General features: G+C 39.7%; 2 protein-coding genes across 4 annotated transcripts in view; one reads left to right on the top strand and one right to left on the bottom strand.

Annotated features, from left to right (window-relative positions):
• The window catches only part of arhgap10 (Rho GTPase activating protein 10), a 52,902-nt gene extending 49,346 nt beyond the window's left edge, over positions 1-3,556 (bottom strand). For both annotated transcript variants that reach the window (XM_080029363.1, XM_080029364.1), the window contains exon 1: positions 2,973-3,556. In XM_080029363.1, coding sequence (XP_079885489.1) covers positions 2,973-3,126 — 154 coding nt within the window. In that variant the 5' untranslated portion in view covers positions 3,127-3,556. The remainder of the gene's footprint in view (positions 1-2,972) is intronic.
• Positions 3,557-5,653: 2,097 nt separating this feature from the next.
• Positions 5,654-16,605, top strand: prmt9 (protein arginine methyltransferase 9). Of its 2 annotated transcripts, none has more exons than XM_080030200.1 (13): positions 5,654-5,960; positions 6,576-6,775; positions 6,905-7,050; positions 7,452-7,688; positions 8,177-8,344; positions 8,481-8,583; positions 8,862-8,971; positions 9,100-9,292; positions 9,593-9,776; positions 11,940-12,621; positions 13,092-13,245; positions 15,246-15,368; positions 15,897-16,605. In XM_080030200.1, exons 2-13 carry the CDS (start codon positions 6,578-6,580, stop codon positions 16,140-16,142), a joined length of 2,544 nt encoding a protein of 847 aa, XP_079886326.1. In that variant the 5' UTR covers positions 5,654-5,960; positions 6,576-6,577; the 3' UTR covers positions 16,143-16,605. The 2 variants fall into 2 exon arrangements, with proteins under 2 accessions (XP_079886326.1, XP_079886325.1); XM_080030199.1 differs by having other exon boundaries at positions 6,902-7,050.
• The last annotated feature ends 25 nt before the right edge of the window (positions 16,606-16,630 follow it).

Genomic DNA, 16,630 nt, shown 5'->3' with positions numbered 1-16,630 from the left:
GTGAGTGAGTGAGTGAGTGAGTGAGTGAGTGAGTGAGTGAGTGAGTGAGTGAGTGAGTGAGTGAGTGAGTGAGTGAGTGAGTGAGTGAGTGAGTGAGTGAGTGAGTGAGTGAGTGAGTGAGTGAGTGAGTGAGTGGCAAACATCATGACATGATAAAAATTATGATAAGTGCTAGAGAAGTGTTGTCTATTTACCATCAAATATCGACAAAAACAGTCATTTGATATCGCTAAAGGGTTGTTTTATTCTTGGAGTGCTGCAGCATATGCAGAGAAAAATAAGCTGAGAGCACTTCGTTAGGTAAGAAATCTGCCGTCAGCTCCTAAGATGCCGTCAGCTCCTCTCTGAAACCTCAACTGATAGTTCCCTATTCCTTCTGATATTCTCATATTAAGCAAGAGGCTTTATAACACACACAGACACATAATGTGGCTTACCACCACCAGACTTGATATCTAATATTTATTATTACCAAGAATTATCATCAAAAGAAAGCCACGCATTGTTTGCATTTGAGTCATACAAGGCGTGAAATTCAATACATGAAAGGGGATATGGTGGATATCAGTTTACAGCAACATAGCGGAGCATTGGCACCGACTCATCCAACCGTCAGTAGAGAAGAAAATACCAGAGTTCACCATGGCGATCCAGGGAAGTCGGCATAGTAACTGCTGTAGTTGCAAAAAAAAACTCCCGGCTGCAGAAAGTGACATGTAATCTCTCCCACAAGTATAAGTCACTCACATGCAGCCGCTAAATCAAACACAAAGTAGAAAAGCAGGAGAACAAGGTCAGGGCGCTCCATGACTGTTTACGTGAAGGTTACACATGGAAAAGTGTGCTATGTAGGGCTGAATCATATACTGTATGTGGGGCTGAACACATGGTACGATCGCCTAAAATCGCTTAAAATAAATCAACTGCCCTCCTGAGATCTTTGCATGCATCTCAAGGTAAGGAGATTTTATGTGGGAGAAGTTTCAGTTTCGGGGGTTATATTCAACATGAGAGGTAAGGGCTGAGGAGAATAGCAAGACTGATTTAATCACAAATATGCAAATAACATTACAGCAGCACTAATGAACAATACAGAAGGACAGTGCTGTGTTTCTTTTGTGTTCTACAATTTACAGACATTTGAAACTGCTTGAACCTAAATTCACAGTATAGGTTTGCTGAACCCGACACATATGTAGCACCAAAACACCATTGCTGCTTCATTTGAAAAGCATATACCTGCAACCTAACCAACCCAACAATAATGACATTTTCTCAAATGTATAATTATTATCACCAAATCAAGGAACCACCTAATGTGTATGAGGTGGACGGCCACTGATTCAATTGAATTTTTCAGATATTATTCATATCTTCAATGCAATAACATGTTTTGTGCTATTGTGCATGTCATCATACTCAAGTTTTCAAATGAGTAAAACAAAGTTAACCAACTTGTTTAAGCTGAGGAGGAATGTCTGGCAAAGACCTCACCTTCTCCCAAGGCTTACGCAGAAAGCTCAAAGCTGCAGCAACACTAGTGGACCTGCATGGGACCCCAATGAGTGACGCAAGACAAACATGCCTTGATCCAACAATACAGTTGTTAAGTTTACACTACAACTTTTGCTGTCGTATTAACTATATATACAATATTAAACTCTCAAACTGCAGAGACTAACAAAGCATATATTAAGATCACTTTGCTTTGCAGGCTTTAGACAGCACTTAGCTGGACCTGTGCCGTGAAAAATTTAGGTCGTCCTGGAGGCAAATTACAAACAGACATAGCTTTGTACCAGGCAACTAACAAACAACACAGTGGAACAAACATGATGACGTTTTGAATAACTATATTGTATAACCAGTCACGTCATTTTACTTGCAGCCATTTTACTGACTAGTTTTTTATTGTCTAATTGTTTTAATTAATCCATTATTCTGATATGCTTCTAAGGCATTTTAGTAATCTGAATGAGTTTTAATTGATTTTTTTTTTTTTTTTTTGTTTGTTCTTATCCAATGTGTTTATGGCTTTGGCTCTTTTATATCAGCTTGTTGTGGCATTTACTCTGTTACGGTTTTCGTGTTGCATTGTTTTGACTTTGATTCTCTGCTGTTGCAAATTACGTCATCCCTCAATGATCTCAAGTATATTTTAGAGCCAGGAGAAACACATTGTGTGTCAGTCGCTAAGCACTAAGCAATGCTGCTGGACGCCTGTCTGTCAACACTACAGCATTGGTATAGCAAGGGTATCTTTAGAAAAACAAATTACATTCACGAGGAACTGAAATAACTTTTTTCAGCCGTCTAGTCAATTTAAGAATACTATAAAAAAAACACTTCCTAAATATATTTCCTTCAGTAACTGGATATGTTTAATTTTAAAGCACTTTGATTGGAATAGATGAAGAGATTTCTTTCCGCCAACAAGACGTATTGACAGCAGTAGTCAAGCATTTCTGAAGTGTGCCTGTGTAAGCAGTGAACAGTGCACTGGGCACCTTGAGCCAGCAAAACCCCGCCCACAAAGGCTAGAGTTCAAACAGATAACAATCTAATTAGGTTAACCCAGCTGAGGTGTGTGTGATTGAGAGAGCAAACATGGACGGACCGTGGTGGTGTTATCAAAAGGACTGTCGAATATAAACCCGAAAAAAACAAAAAAACTAGATTAAAAAAAGAACAAAGTACATGAATACAAGAGAGCAGCTTCCAAAACAGATCAAGAAAGACAACGCCTTGCTCGTGTGTTATCATGCCAGTGTCTCATATCATCTGACGATTGATCATGCTTTGTGTAAACCCCAAAGAAAGCGGTTTTAACCCACTCATAAAGAAAAACGTTTGCACACTGGGAAATAGGTTTTAACAATAGTAAACCACCGCCAAGACCCTATTTTCCAAGGCTACTGCATGCTTTTCATGACTGAACACACAACATACTTTGTCTTTAAAAAACAACTTACGCTTCGTTGCATTGATGAGGTTCTTCCCATCTTTGTAAAGTTCTTTGAGAAACCTGTTGGTTTTGTCCAGCTCTGCTTCGTGTGACTTTATTTTCTCCCTGAAGCCCGGGCTGTCCAGATAGCACTCACTAAACTCCAGCGGGTGTAGTCCCATTTCTCTAATATATTATAATAGCTTCGTTTGCAAGGAAAAAAAATGAAACTGGAACCCTAAAAAAGCCGCTTAGTTTGCAGCTTTAAAAACACAAAAAAATTAACTGTCCCGTCGCTGTCAAATGACCGCTCTTTTTGCAGTCGGTTTCAAGTGTGGCAGAGAACACATAGCTACGTAAAGTAGCAGCAGCTAACGGGGGTTAGCATGGTAACTTCTTCTGACATAGGCGCGTGGGTGTTGCTCCACAGTTGTCAACGGACGGTATAATAAAAAAGTAGCTAACAGGTAAAACGGTTAAAAGGTGAGAGCAATACGCTTTCGGGTGAAGTGTTCATCGGAAGTAGGTTCACAAGAGTGGACAGAAAGTCATGGTTGCTGGTGTCCGATTTTTCCTTCCTCCATCAAACGCACTCCACCTAGCAAAGTGACAGATTGAGAAACTCTGCTGACATCTGTGTGCGTGTAGCAAACTTCCACCGAAGAGTATCAGGCGTCTGCAAGATGATGTAGACACAGCCACTTCCGCCTTCGCTCCGCCGCAAAGTGAGCACTGATTACAGATTTAAAGATATCATATTACCACTTTATTCTCGACAATTCTACTTTATTCTCGAAGTACATGAAGTACATACTCTTTTTTCTGTACCGTGTACGTAGTAAGTGAGTTGTTAAATAAACACTTTATTTCTTAGTGTTTACTACAGTTTATAGCTATTTAAAAGCTGTTTATAGGCCTATAGTTTTGATGGTATAGTTGCACATCGGCCACCACAGTTAATTTTTATATGATAGGCCTTTACACAATATATCAGTGTATTTATTTGTTCAAATATAACTATTAATGTACCTTTAAATGCATCTAAAAATAAAATAAATATAAAGGCATTATTTATTTTAAGACGGACATAAAAAGATATTTACTTTTGCATTTCTCACTCGATTTAGTTTCCTTTGTATTAATACCTATATGTATTAAAGCCAAGTATCAAGTAATGTTTTAATATTTTTACAGTCTAATTTTTTCCTCAGGGGTCATAAATGACACATAACAGCAAACGAGACAGTCAGTGCAAATAATGCTTTATATAGTTTTATAATGCCTTTGTCATGGATACGCTCATCCAGGAACTACAGTTGGCGTAGTAATACACTACCGCTTTTGTACAAAGGGGGCGCAAGAATGAACACAAACTGAAAGTTCCTCGGAGCAGCTTTAATAAGAAAAAAAATTGTTTCCCATTTTATTTATTCATTTATCCATTGTTAAATGTTAAGTTATGTCGAATCAGAATAAAAAAAATAGCTGATTACATGTTAAAGTCTTGCATTTACACTGTTATAGAAGTACAATTAAAGGACTAAGCGAAAAGCGATTGCTACAAAAAAAAATTAAGTATATGAAAGTAAAATAACTTGATGTGCAAAAAAACTGGATAGTGAGGGTGTTGTAATGACAAACAAAATATCTGATATTAGTCTATGATTTGTAATGATGCACTATGTAACATTTTACTGTAGTATAGAATAATCTCAACAGTGGAGCAGATGAGGGATATAGATCAAATGAACAACAACACTCTACAGAACACACATTAGGCCTACTTGAAAGGCACATCATACTGCCATCCTCAGTTTCTTGCATGGAACAATCAGGAACTCCGGTTCTACCATTTATAATAGGAATAGGTCCATGGGTTCCACATGAGAATCCTGTGCTTGAGAGGGAGGAAACAGGTGAGTAACACATGGCCCATGAGATGATCTGTTTAATCATTCATCACACAACACTTTGTGTGGGGTTGACCTTTATGACCCTGCATGTTGCACAAGCACAAACACAACGTACACATAGCATGACTTCCACATGAAATATGGAACATAATCTTCTCAATCAATGATAGATAGATAGATAGATAGATAGATAGATAGATAGATAGATAGATAGATAGATAGATAGATAGATAGATAGATAGATAGATAGATAGATAGATAGATAGATAGATAGATAGATAGATAGATCCAAAAAATAATTAGCAAAAACAACAATACATACACACACAATATAGAATGCAAATAAATCAAATACACAATAACTGATAAAGAGACAAAACAATTGAAACATTTAGACAGCGATGTAGAATGGATGCATTAAAATTAAATAGGTGAAAGTTCAATATAGCTTATTAAAACAGTTACAAGTAAACAAACTGTTCGGGGGGGATTTCCATGGGTCGGACTGGGAACTCTCTTGACCTTTTGTACTCTTTGACTATTCCTCGAGATTAGTCTGTCATTGGTTTTATTTTGTCCATAGACTGAGGCGGTAAAGCTTACCATAGTGCAATTTATCAAAGAAATACGGTGATGTTTGTTATTCATTATATTTACAACAGTAAAAACTCCCTGCTAGCCACTTCAAATAAAATACACTCCATTGCAGTTACGACCGGTGGAACCATTGTCTTTGTATATGTATCTTTCCGACTTGTTTAGCGGGCGGACCCCTTATCTTTACATTACCAGCAGATGAAGCAAGCATGATGCTCGGTAGAAATGTGATGTAGCCTACAGTTGTTTATCAACAACCAGTCTTTTTTTTTTATACTGTGACTGCAAACAGACGAGGTATTCTTTATTATAACCTACCGTATCGACTGTCAGAAAAGCTTTCATCCTGTGAGCTAACGTTAGCCTGCTGCTCTCAACGATGCTAACGACTTTTTTGGACATAATCGTGATGATAATGTTTGGGTGTCTGCAACAAAATTAGCAACGACACGTGAACTCAACAGCAGTTTTTCCCGTGTCCCAGCCTGTGACCATCAGACCATACAGTAAGTCAACATATGCTGTCAATAATTTCTGCAGTGTAGGTGACATAAAAAAATGTTTAAAGTATCTTTATCAACGTTTCTTTTTGATAAACTTTAGCTTACTAAACTAACTTGACGTCTTCATTGTAATTATTTTAGTGTATTTTGTGTGCCCATTTGTAGGAAAAATAATAAATGATGTACTAACCACTGGAATGTAATAATAATAAAATAATTGGAATCAGTCATAACTATGGATCTCTTATTTCAAAATTAAAGTTCACAATATTTTTTTTTTATATCATAATTTTGAGTACCCTGTTTGAACCTATTATGTAAGAAAATTGTCAAAGAAATACAAACATTCAACTTTCAAATGTTTGAGACTTCATGCATTGAAATATGCATATTTTTATTTTGAGCGATTTCTAAAGTTATAAAGTAACTATCTTTATCTATTTCTATCTATCAACTATCTGTCTATTGATTAATCATAAATGGACTCCCTTATTCAACAAGCAATACAATACAGAGTCATTGTGTAGAATAACTCTCTTCATTTTCCTATTAAAAGTGGCATAAATCTGTAATATCAGAAGTTATTAATGTTTAATGCACTCACTCTCCACTCTCCAGAGATGCCTAATGCCAGCGCGCGGCCTAAACATGGCAGGAGGCCCCGGAGGAGACGCAGAGAAGACCCGGCCAGGAATGAGCTGGTCTCCAGCTCCCTGGAAAGCGCCCAGCAGTGTCTGTTCAACCAGGACTACGGCACCGCCTTTGTGCACTACCTTCTCGTCCTCAACCTTGCACCTGCGTTCAAGGACTTTGCAAAGGTAAGCAGCAATGTTTACACTATCATGAAAATACTGTCTGTGTGCCACAATCATATGATTCGAGAGGCCGTTTTTTTTTTTTGTTGCTGAACAAAAAGAATTTTGGAATTTTCTTCTTTTTTTCAGGAGTCATTCAGGTTCACTCTCTCCAAATGGGCTGAGGAGCTGGACTCTGTGGGCCGCATCCAGGACCTCTTTGACTGTTACGAACAAGCGCTGGAAGTCTATCCTGCTGATGAGGTCATCCTTAACAGCATGGGGGAACACCTGTTCAGGTATATTATTAGCCTTCTCTTCTTCAGGACTCATCAGTCCCGTAACATCAGGGGTCAATGCAGTGTTATATTATTCAGATTTGATTTATTAAGAAGGAGATTAAATGTTCAATGCTATGTGCAATATCAGTTTCGTGTTAGGTTAATATCATGTCTACAGTATTGAATTCATAACTATTTGAAATTAGTACTTTTAACAATATAATTTTTAAATATTATAAAGGAGATGGTATCACTGTCACGTGCAATACTAGTACTTGTAATATGTAATGTGACTTTAAATCACACTTTGTATATTTTATTTTTTTTTATTTCAAAATAATTTCCTTTGTGATGTATAAAGTTCAATCTTACCTTAATCTTTTTACTACATTGTGGCTCTACTTTTTTCTCTGATTCAGAATGGGCTTTAGAGACGAGGCCGCTGGTCACTTCCATAAAGCCTTGAAGCTGAGGCCGGACTTCCCCGAGGCCAGGGAGAACTTCTACCGCGTGGCCAACTGGCTGGTGGAGCGCTGGCACTTCCTAATGCTGAACGACCACAAGAGGAACCTCAAGTACCAGCAGGCCATTCACAAGGCCGTGCAGAGCGGCTGCAGCACTGTGCTGGACATAGGCACAGGCACCGGGATCCTTAGGTGAGATTGTTTTACTTGTGTTTATTCTTCTGGCTACACCTGACATACAGTATACAGCCCAGCTTGATTTGTAAGATTCATTTTTACAGAAGCAGCCATTGTTCATTTTAATTGATTTGATTGGGGTTTTTGATAGTGAAGATTTTTTTTTCTCTACACACTTCTTGTGCTTTAATCATAGAGTTGTCAATTTGCAATTGCACCCACTGAGTTTCTGTTATTATTCTTATGAACTCGTGTATTGAAACAAAGTGCTGTGTTGTTTACTACAGCCTTTGTGTAACCGTACACATAATACCAACGACAGCAGCACACATAATTATAATTATAACTATAATAAAACAAGATAAAAGAGCTCTTTGGAATCAGTATCGATATCAGCATTGGTATCAAAATCGGATCTGAACTGAAAAAAAGTCGATGGGCGCATGATCACTATTTAACATATGGGTTTCCTCGTATTAAATCTTGGGTTCTCTGTGTTTCAGCATGTGTGCTAAGAATGCCGGAGCGGCTGAGGTGTACGCCTGTGAACTGTCCAAGACCATGTACGAGCTGGCCTGTGAGGTGCTGACGGCCAACGGCATGGACGGACGCATCAAGATCCAACATATTAAATCCCTGGAGATGGAAATCCCCAAGGACATCCCACAAAGGTACAAGCAATACCAATACTATGTTGTGTTCCTATCCTACAACCACCACACCTTTTAACTTTGTTTATGCTGCTTTAAAATGGCTGTAGAAGTAGTAACTGTAAATTATTTCCATTGTGTGTCTTGCTTCTCTCAGAGTGTCCTTGGTGGTGACAGAGACTGTGGATGCAGGATTGTTTGGAGAAGGAATCATAGAGAGTCTCATTCACGCCTGGCACCACCTCCTGCTACCTCCACCGGTAACATTAATTATCCATGAGTTCTAGGCTCAACGTAAATCTATTGCTGTTTGGTACTGGCATACAGAGCTGTACAATCCCCCCCCACCTAAAGTTTTTGAGAATTTCTGAAACAATTAATCACACAGAGTTGTAAATAATGATGCTAGAGCTGTGTCAACATTCATAAAATGAGTTTGTGTAAAGGTTATTTCCAGGAGGTTACTTTTTGAACATCCCGCACAAGTGCACTTTCCAGTATGAATTCCATTAACAGTGAGTGTTTCTTGTCCTTTTAGACCGGTGAGAATGAGTCCCAGGATCCGTCTCTGGTAGGACGGGTCATCCCGGCTGGAGCCACGGTGTTCGGCATGGCCGTCGAGTCCACTGAGATCCGCAGACATCACAGGTGAGGAAGCTGTGTGAGGGGCAACATGTCTGGGACTGAATATGGTGATTTTTTTCGAAGTAGCTGCAAATTTTTGTCTGGACCAATCATGAAATCGGTGATGATTTCTTTCTCTTCCTTTGCCCCAGGCTGTGTGTGTCCTCTGTGGGCGGCCTGTCCCTGGCTGGGGCCGGGGAGCTGCGTAGCCCGGTGAGCTGCAGTGCTGAGCCTGATGAAACCATGGAGCCCTACACCACAGAGAGACTCAGCAGACTGCCAGGAGGGTACAAGGCTCTCACTCAGCCATTCACTGCTCTGGACATAGACTTCAACAACGTGAAGGTTAGTAGGAAACTGGTGAAAGACAACAGACAATGATTAAAAGTGTCGGTGTGCGCTTAAAAGTATGTATGTAATACTGTATATCCTCTGCTTCCTTTTAAACCTTCGCCAAATTATCACAACTCAAATATAACCATAATCTTCTGAAATCCGATTGCATTCTAATACCCATATTGTGTATTTAAAAAAAAACATTTAGTACACCTTTTTTTTTTTTTTACAGCCAAACTTTTATTTTAGAATTATTTTGTAACTCCATTGTCCTGTCACTTGACCTGTTTTGTTTGGGGCATCCTTTAGGAGCTGGAGGGTCTGTGCTCCAGGGAGACTGAGCAGATCCGCCTGCCCGTCACTGAGGAGGGGGAGCTGGACGCGCTGGTTGTCTGGTTCCAGCTCCGCCTGGATGAGGAGAGCAGTCTGTCCACTGGACCAAAGGAGGACACCTGCTGGGAGCAAGCCATCTACCCCGTACACATCACCAATGGTAACAATCAATCAATCAATCAATCTCCTTTATTTAACCAGGTGAAAAATTCATTGAGATTAAAATCCCTTTTTCAAGAGACCTGGCCGAGAAGGCAGCACCATGATAAAATAAGCACAACCAACCACAATTATCATAAACCACATTCAGCATCAATTAAAGTACAATACAAGATCAGGGACAAGACTATACAGTATATATGAAAGTTGAAATGAGTACATGATGTTCCATTCAACATACACACACGCACGCACACACACACACACACACACACACACACACACACACACACACACACACACACACACACACACACAGGGAGATGCTATTGGGTACATGGATCAGTATTGTCCATCTGTTATACTGTGTAAAGGGAATTGGCGCTTGTTGTTTCAAATGCTCCTGACTTATTTGTGTGTGGAATAGTTGTGACACCAGTTCAGCTTGTATTCTGTACTGCAGTGCGCCGTGCATTTCCATGATGCATCAGATGAGGGCAGTGTGTGTCGTAGGTTGCATACTGTGTTCAACATTTTACCTGTGTTTCTAATGCCAGGGATGCATACAAGCAATATTTCAGCCCATAATTATCATAACTGCTATTTCACTAGAGCATTTAGTTAGTCTAAGAATATTTGACTGTTTCCCTTGTTTAAAAAAAAAATGTCTTCAAAGACAATTTTTAGAAATGTCTACTGTTGGGTGGTGTGTCTCATGTTAAGATTCCATTCCCATTCGATTCCAGTGGACGAAAAATCACATATAATAAAGTATAATAAAGCTTAGTAAGAGTAGAAATCACGACTTAGAATAGTTTTTGTGAGTTAGATCACAATTGGGTTCTGAACAATTTAAGGAACTGATCACTGATCCACAATATGCCTGTGTAAAAATGGCAATACATTTTTAAGAATACACCAAAAAAAAAATATTTCTTTAGCAAAAGTTCAAAATGAATCAATGAATACGGAGCCAGGTGTCTCTGTATATTCTTCACACTCTAGTTATACCAGGCTATTGTGAACGTAATAGGCAGCGACGCGAGGTGACATGTTCCAGTTGGCGTTTCAGTGCATCATCCTTCAGACGTTTGCTCGGCAGCGCTTCAGCTGGTTGCTAATTGTCTGAGGCAAGCGTCAGGGGAGCCGCCACCTTCCCCGCTGATCGCCCACATCCGCTTCCTCGCTGGCTGTGACGTGTGCTCCGTGATCGCCTCTGACACCCTTTAGTGTTCATGAAATTCTTATAGGCGATAAATATGCATCAAAATGCCTTGTGAAGAGCCACGCGCTTGACAGGAAGACACCAACAGATGTTATTCATGCGGGAATCCTTTTTCTGTATGCCCCCCCCCTCCCACACAGACACACACAAACAAACACACACACACACACACACACACACACACACACACACACACACACACACACACACACACACACACACACACACACACACACACACACACACACACACACACACACACACACACGGTCCCCTGAATCTCATTTCCTCTTGGGCTCTCTCTCTATCCCTTTCCTCTTTCTAAGTCTCCTACTTTTTCTTCCCTGTCTTCCTCCTTCATCAACCATGTTCAATAGTTTTCAATCATGCTGTTCCATGTCAAGTCAACGCTAGTTTTATTTCCTATGGCCCAAAATCACAAATATCCCACAAATAATCATAAAACATTAGAAATGATGTTATTGCTTACGATACTTATCTGTACAAATTTTTCCCTTTTTTTTTTGTAAGTTTCCTCTTTCAGCAGGTGTAGATTCAAACTTTAGTCGAATTCACATACTATGTCTATGACTGAATGTCCTCTGAAATGTTTGGATATGATACCCGAGTGTTAGTATCGATACCAGAACAGTCTAGTAGGTTTACACTTAACTTTGAGAAATATATGTTTTTTTTTATATGTTTTCCTACAATACCCTTCATGCAACATTGGATAATTGAACTTGACCTAAGTAAAATAAATAAAAAATTATCTGATTCAAACTAAATTTAAAATATCTAACCATTCAGTGGCATAGTTGTTTTCAGTTCTCTATGCTACAGTACGTTTCAGATTGTACCTAATCCACATTAAGATTTGCTCAGATCTTTGTACAGGATTGCCAACTCAATGGTTCCTTCCTTTTTGTGTCTTTCCAGGTTTTGTCCTTAAACCTGGTGACGAGTTGCTGGTTGAAGTCTCCTGCCACGACTGCTTCCTGAGGCTGTGCAGTGTGTCCGTGCAGAGAGACGGCCACACAATCAGTCTAGACAACAGTGCGGACTCGCTGGGGCCCGGAAACCCTGTTTCAAATCCAAGCGCAGAGGCCGAGCTGTGCACGGCACTGGAAGGCCTCCAGACCGACCAGGAACAAACCAGGGACTTCTGCATGCTGGAGAGTTCAGAGATGGCGCTCCTGAACAATCACGATTACCATAGCAGTTTCTCCAGCGCCATGGCAAAGCTCATCTCCAGTATGAAAGCTAAAGGCCAGAAGCCAGAGGCGGTACCAGGCAGTCAGTCAGAGGTTAATGATCTGCTGTACGTCCTGGATGTGTCCGAGGGCTTCTCTCTGCTGCCACTCATCGCCGCCAGCAACGGAGACGTCAAAGCCTTCAGCTCGGTGGAGAAGAAGCAGCAACAGGAGGTGCTAAAGAAAATGGCGCTGGCTAATAACATTCCAGAGAAGAATCTAGAGTTCTGGCTGAACCACTCGGAGGACGAGCAGGGCATGCTGAAGAGGCCGGCCAGGGAGAAGCTGTGGAGCGCCATCGTCCTGGAATGTGTGGAGACCTGTGGACTCATCAGGCAGAAGCTCATGGAGAAGGCTTCACTGGCCAGGTAAAGAGGGGAGGACAGGAGGCATCCATCCACTGTGTTTTAGTACCAAATCCATTTCTGATATCTGGGTTTTTGGATATTTTTGGCCGCATGTTTTGACCAGTTAACTGACACATTGAGAGTGTCGGTTAACCGGTCAAAATATTCTAAGCATCCCCAGTTAATATGTATTCGCAACCCCAATAAGGACTACAATAGATATATTTGCAGAACTTTGAAAATTACAAAATTACTTTTAACGTGTGCTATATCATGTAGCTATGGTCTTAAAATTCTATTTCATTTCATAGTTCTAAAAAAAAAAAAAAAAAAAAAAAAAATTAAACGGACTATGGAATTTGGATTGGATTTCTCTAAAAGGGCGTCCGGAGTAGTGCATTCAGAAAAGTTGGATCACTTTTGGTGCATTTGGTTTTGCCTTTGGACTGTCATTTTAAAGTGAAATATATCATGTCTGTGATCTGTGCCAGGTGTCTGTTGGAGGACGGAGGGCGTGTGTTCCCAGAGAGGATTGTGGTTTACGGGATGCTGGTGGAGTCAGACACACTGCTGCTGGAGAGTGCTGTCCAGGGGCAAGAGCCAACACTGGGATTCAATATCGCTCCCTTCATCAACCAGTTCACTGTAAGAACACCTACATATGCTATCAGGGTCAACTTACTGTATGTAGGGCATTTTATAAAATGAACTGTAGCCACTGACTTAAGTTTAGAAAGGGTCAAAAACAAGCAACATTGTCCATTCTGAAGAGGTTTAAAACATGATGTAAACCTTGGCATCCCTTACATGAAGTACACTATACATCAGTTTGTATTCTGCAACTGGGTTTAATATTAATAAACCCAAATTCAAGAATATATTTTCAATGTGGAGAACACAGAATCTGATGATTATTAACTTAACGTCTGTTGGTCCATGATTCATTTATCTGTATTAACAGTATCCAAATAATTCCATTTTAATTCATCCCACTGAAGCATACTTAACCCATGTTGTCAAACTGAAACTTCCTTTTGAAATCTCGGGCTGCTCCCATCTTGTCTCATATTACTGAGGCAAGAGTCAATATTGACGCCGTGTTTTAAAGCTTGCATCATTCACATCCAAAGTTCACCCATTAGGTGCAAATATGTTTCCTGTAGCTTTTGTTAAATACGATTGATTTATAATGTAATGCTATCAAAAGAAATTGATTATAATAGATACATTTTTAGAATAGATTGATAATTAGTAAGATTGCGCATCTAGTAATATTGTTTCTTACCATCTACGGTTTTGTATTTTGTAGAACAAGGTATTTTACTTGGAAGACTAAAGTCCATTAGTCCAGGGCTGTGTTCTTTTTTGTGCACTCATTTTTGATGTGTACATCCATTTCAAGTTCCATTTAAGTCACTGCAAAATCCTGTTCCTGAAATTCTTTTCTTTATTTGGTCTGGAAATTATCAGATTTTTTTATTTTTTTCTGTTTTGCGCTCTAATTCCGCCAGCCCCTCGAGGGACGGTCGTTTGTTTTAACAGATGTCGTCTTTGAAGCCCTCGGCGGAGAGGGCACTTTATCTAGCACAACTGTCACACACACACACACACACACACACACACACACACAAGACACAACACACACTCACAGCTTGGCCCGAGACGTTTCCTACCTGAATCCATCAGAGCACATTACATCAAGCACATCAAACAGCGGCGCGGCACTGAGGTGACAGGGAGGAGGAACGCTTCTTTTGTTCTTCACTGAGAGAAAGCGGGACACTTTCTGTGCTCTGCCACTTTGGGTTTCTCCCTCAGATTTTAGAAGTGTGTGTGTGTTGCCCTGCAGCCACGGACTGTTTGTCAAGTTTGGGGAGAGTTTGGGATGAAAAAGATTGGTTTTCCAGACATTAAGCAGTGATTGAGTGATTATCCACTAACGCAACTAATTAAAGTCTCATGGGGATGAATAATGGTTTGTGAGAAAGGACGCCAACAACAACTGCGACTTTAATATGAGGTAGCAGAGCTTATTTTGCTTTTTGTGTTATAAGGCCCTTTATGAAGCTTTTGTAAAAATCATGTAGCCAAACTAGTGTCTTTAACTTGTACTCAAAGATATAGTGTGTAACTTCTGTTGCCCCCATGAGTAATTCTGGATGTTATACCTTCTGCTGCACATCCAGGTTTTTTCTTAGCTTTAGAACAACTGAAGCATTTCTTGGACCCTTCTTGGGACAATTCTGAGCTTCTGCGCCTTTGACAGGTGGTGACACCAGTTTGTAAACACTGCCATGCTGAGAAATACAAAGAGATGTTTGTGGAGCGGATAGGCTTAATCAACTGTGTGTCAACTCGTTTGGGGATGGCTTGAATGTAACCAGCATTCATTAATATGGAAAAGTTACGCACTATAGCTTAAAACAAAGAAGAGTGCCTTGAAACCCATCTCCTCTCTTGTGGACAGTGGTTGCCAAGAGGAGCACCTGTTATGTGTTGAATCTGGCCTTTCAGATCTGACCTCCATGCTTTTTAATGGACTTTTCATAACATGTCATTTCATTGATGAAGTCATAAGATAGTCATCTGTTTAATCCGCTGTGAATGACTCACTCACATGGTGTTCATCTCTCCGTGTCCTTCAGGTTCCGGTCCATGTGTTTCTGGACTTCTCCACACTGGAGTGTAAGCATCTCAGTGAGTCTGTGGAGCTGTTTGTTCTCGACCTGATGGAAGCCAACGCAAACTACACCCACAGAGAAGTCAAGGTGAGGTTTGACTTAGAATAAAATCCCTGAGATTTCTGGTACATGAACATATTGACACACTGACTGCACACATCTCCCTTCACAAACCTCCACATTTTTTATTATTATATAAATTAAGCACTTAACCACTTTTTTTGAAAGATTAAATGTTTTGTCATGATAGTGTTTGAAATAGTATTATAGTTAATTTTATGTATATTGTATTCTATATCTTTATTTTAACATTCATTATAAGGTGCAGTACAATTGATCCGATCCAAGTTATTTCCCCAAAGCTCAAAATAAGTACTTTTAGATTTTTCCTCACAAGAAAACGCCAAAATACACTTTTTATTTTCTTGTTTTGTGTACTGTATATTATTATTTTTTATTATTACACAGAGCACCTTTTAAATTCTTGTTTTTTTATACTGTATATTTGATACAATTTGTCAATAAAGTAGTGATTTACAAGTAATGGGTAGAGACTACAGTAAATCAATAGCTGACTGTTCTTATGTACCATACATATCTTGTCTCGCCTCCCAGGTCCAGACTACATGTTCAGGCAGAATAACAGCCGTGCCCTTCTGGTACCAGATCTACCTGGACCAGGAGATCAGCGTCAGCACGCTGGACCACAAGTCTCACTGGAAGCAGGCGGCCGCCGTGCTGCAGCAGCCCCTGGAGGTGACGGCCGGAGACTGGGTCTACCTGGCCGTCAAGCTCCACAAGAGCACCATCTCCATATCGGCCCATATAGACAACGGCCCCAGAACCACAATGGAGCAATAATGTCTCACGGTTTACTTTTGAAAACTAGTTCATTCCTGTAATTGTAATGCCTCAATCAATTAGATAGAGGCTAGGTTAACTTTTTCCTTTTCCATTCCAATTTTTTATGAATGTAATAGCAGTCTTCAAATTTCCTCTATTACTGAGATCCAGTTAGAAGCCTGCACAATCAGTAAGAATATACTGAGTAATCCGAATGAAGAATTTTCACCAATTAAGTTTTTTTTTCCTTTTCTAAATTGTTCTATAAGATCACAAGATGTTTATAATTTGTACTTATAAACATATCTCCAAGTATATGATTATATTTGTCATAGCTGTCCTGTGATTATGGGCGCAGTTGTCTTTTTATAAAGACGTTTGTCAGTATCAAAAATTATCTTCAAACAGTAAATGTGATTTTTTTTTTTTTTAAATAAATGCACAAAAAAATAAAACATCAGCAGTGTCGTTATCTTATTTATTGAAGAGACTGTCAGAAGTTGAAT

This window comes from Ammodytes marinus (assembly GCF_949987685.1).
Source record: "Ammodytes marinus genome assembly, chromosome: 6".
In the NCBI taxonomy this organism is placed as follows: domain Eukaryota; kingdom Metazoa; phylum Chordata; class Actinopteri; order Uranoscopiformes; family Ammodytidae; genus Ammodytes; species Ammodytes marinus.
This window is presented reverse-complemented; position numbering and strand designations above follow the sequence as displayed.

Excerpts from the sequence above, each read along its gene's own strand:
- prmt9 (XM_080030199.1), top strand. The coding sequence starts at position 6,578 with ATGCCTAATGCCAGCGCGCGGCCTAAACATGGCAGGAGGCCCCGGAGG. Across the intron at positions 9,293-9,592 it reads TAGACTTCAACAACGTGAAG|GAGCTGGAGGGTCTGTGCTC; the intron begins GTTAGTAGGAAA and ends GGCATCCTTTAG. Across the intron at positions 15,369-15,896 it reads ACACCCACAGAGAAGTCAAG|GTCCAGACTACATGTTCAGG; the intron begins GTGAGGTTTGAC and ends CTCGCCTCCCAG.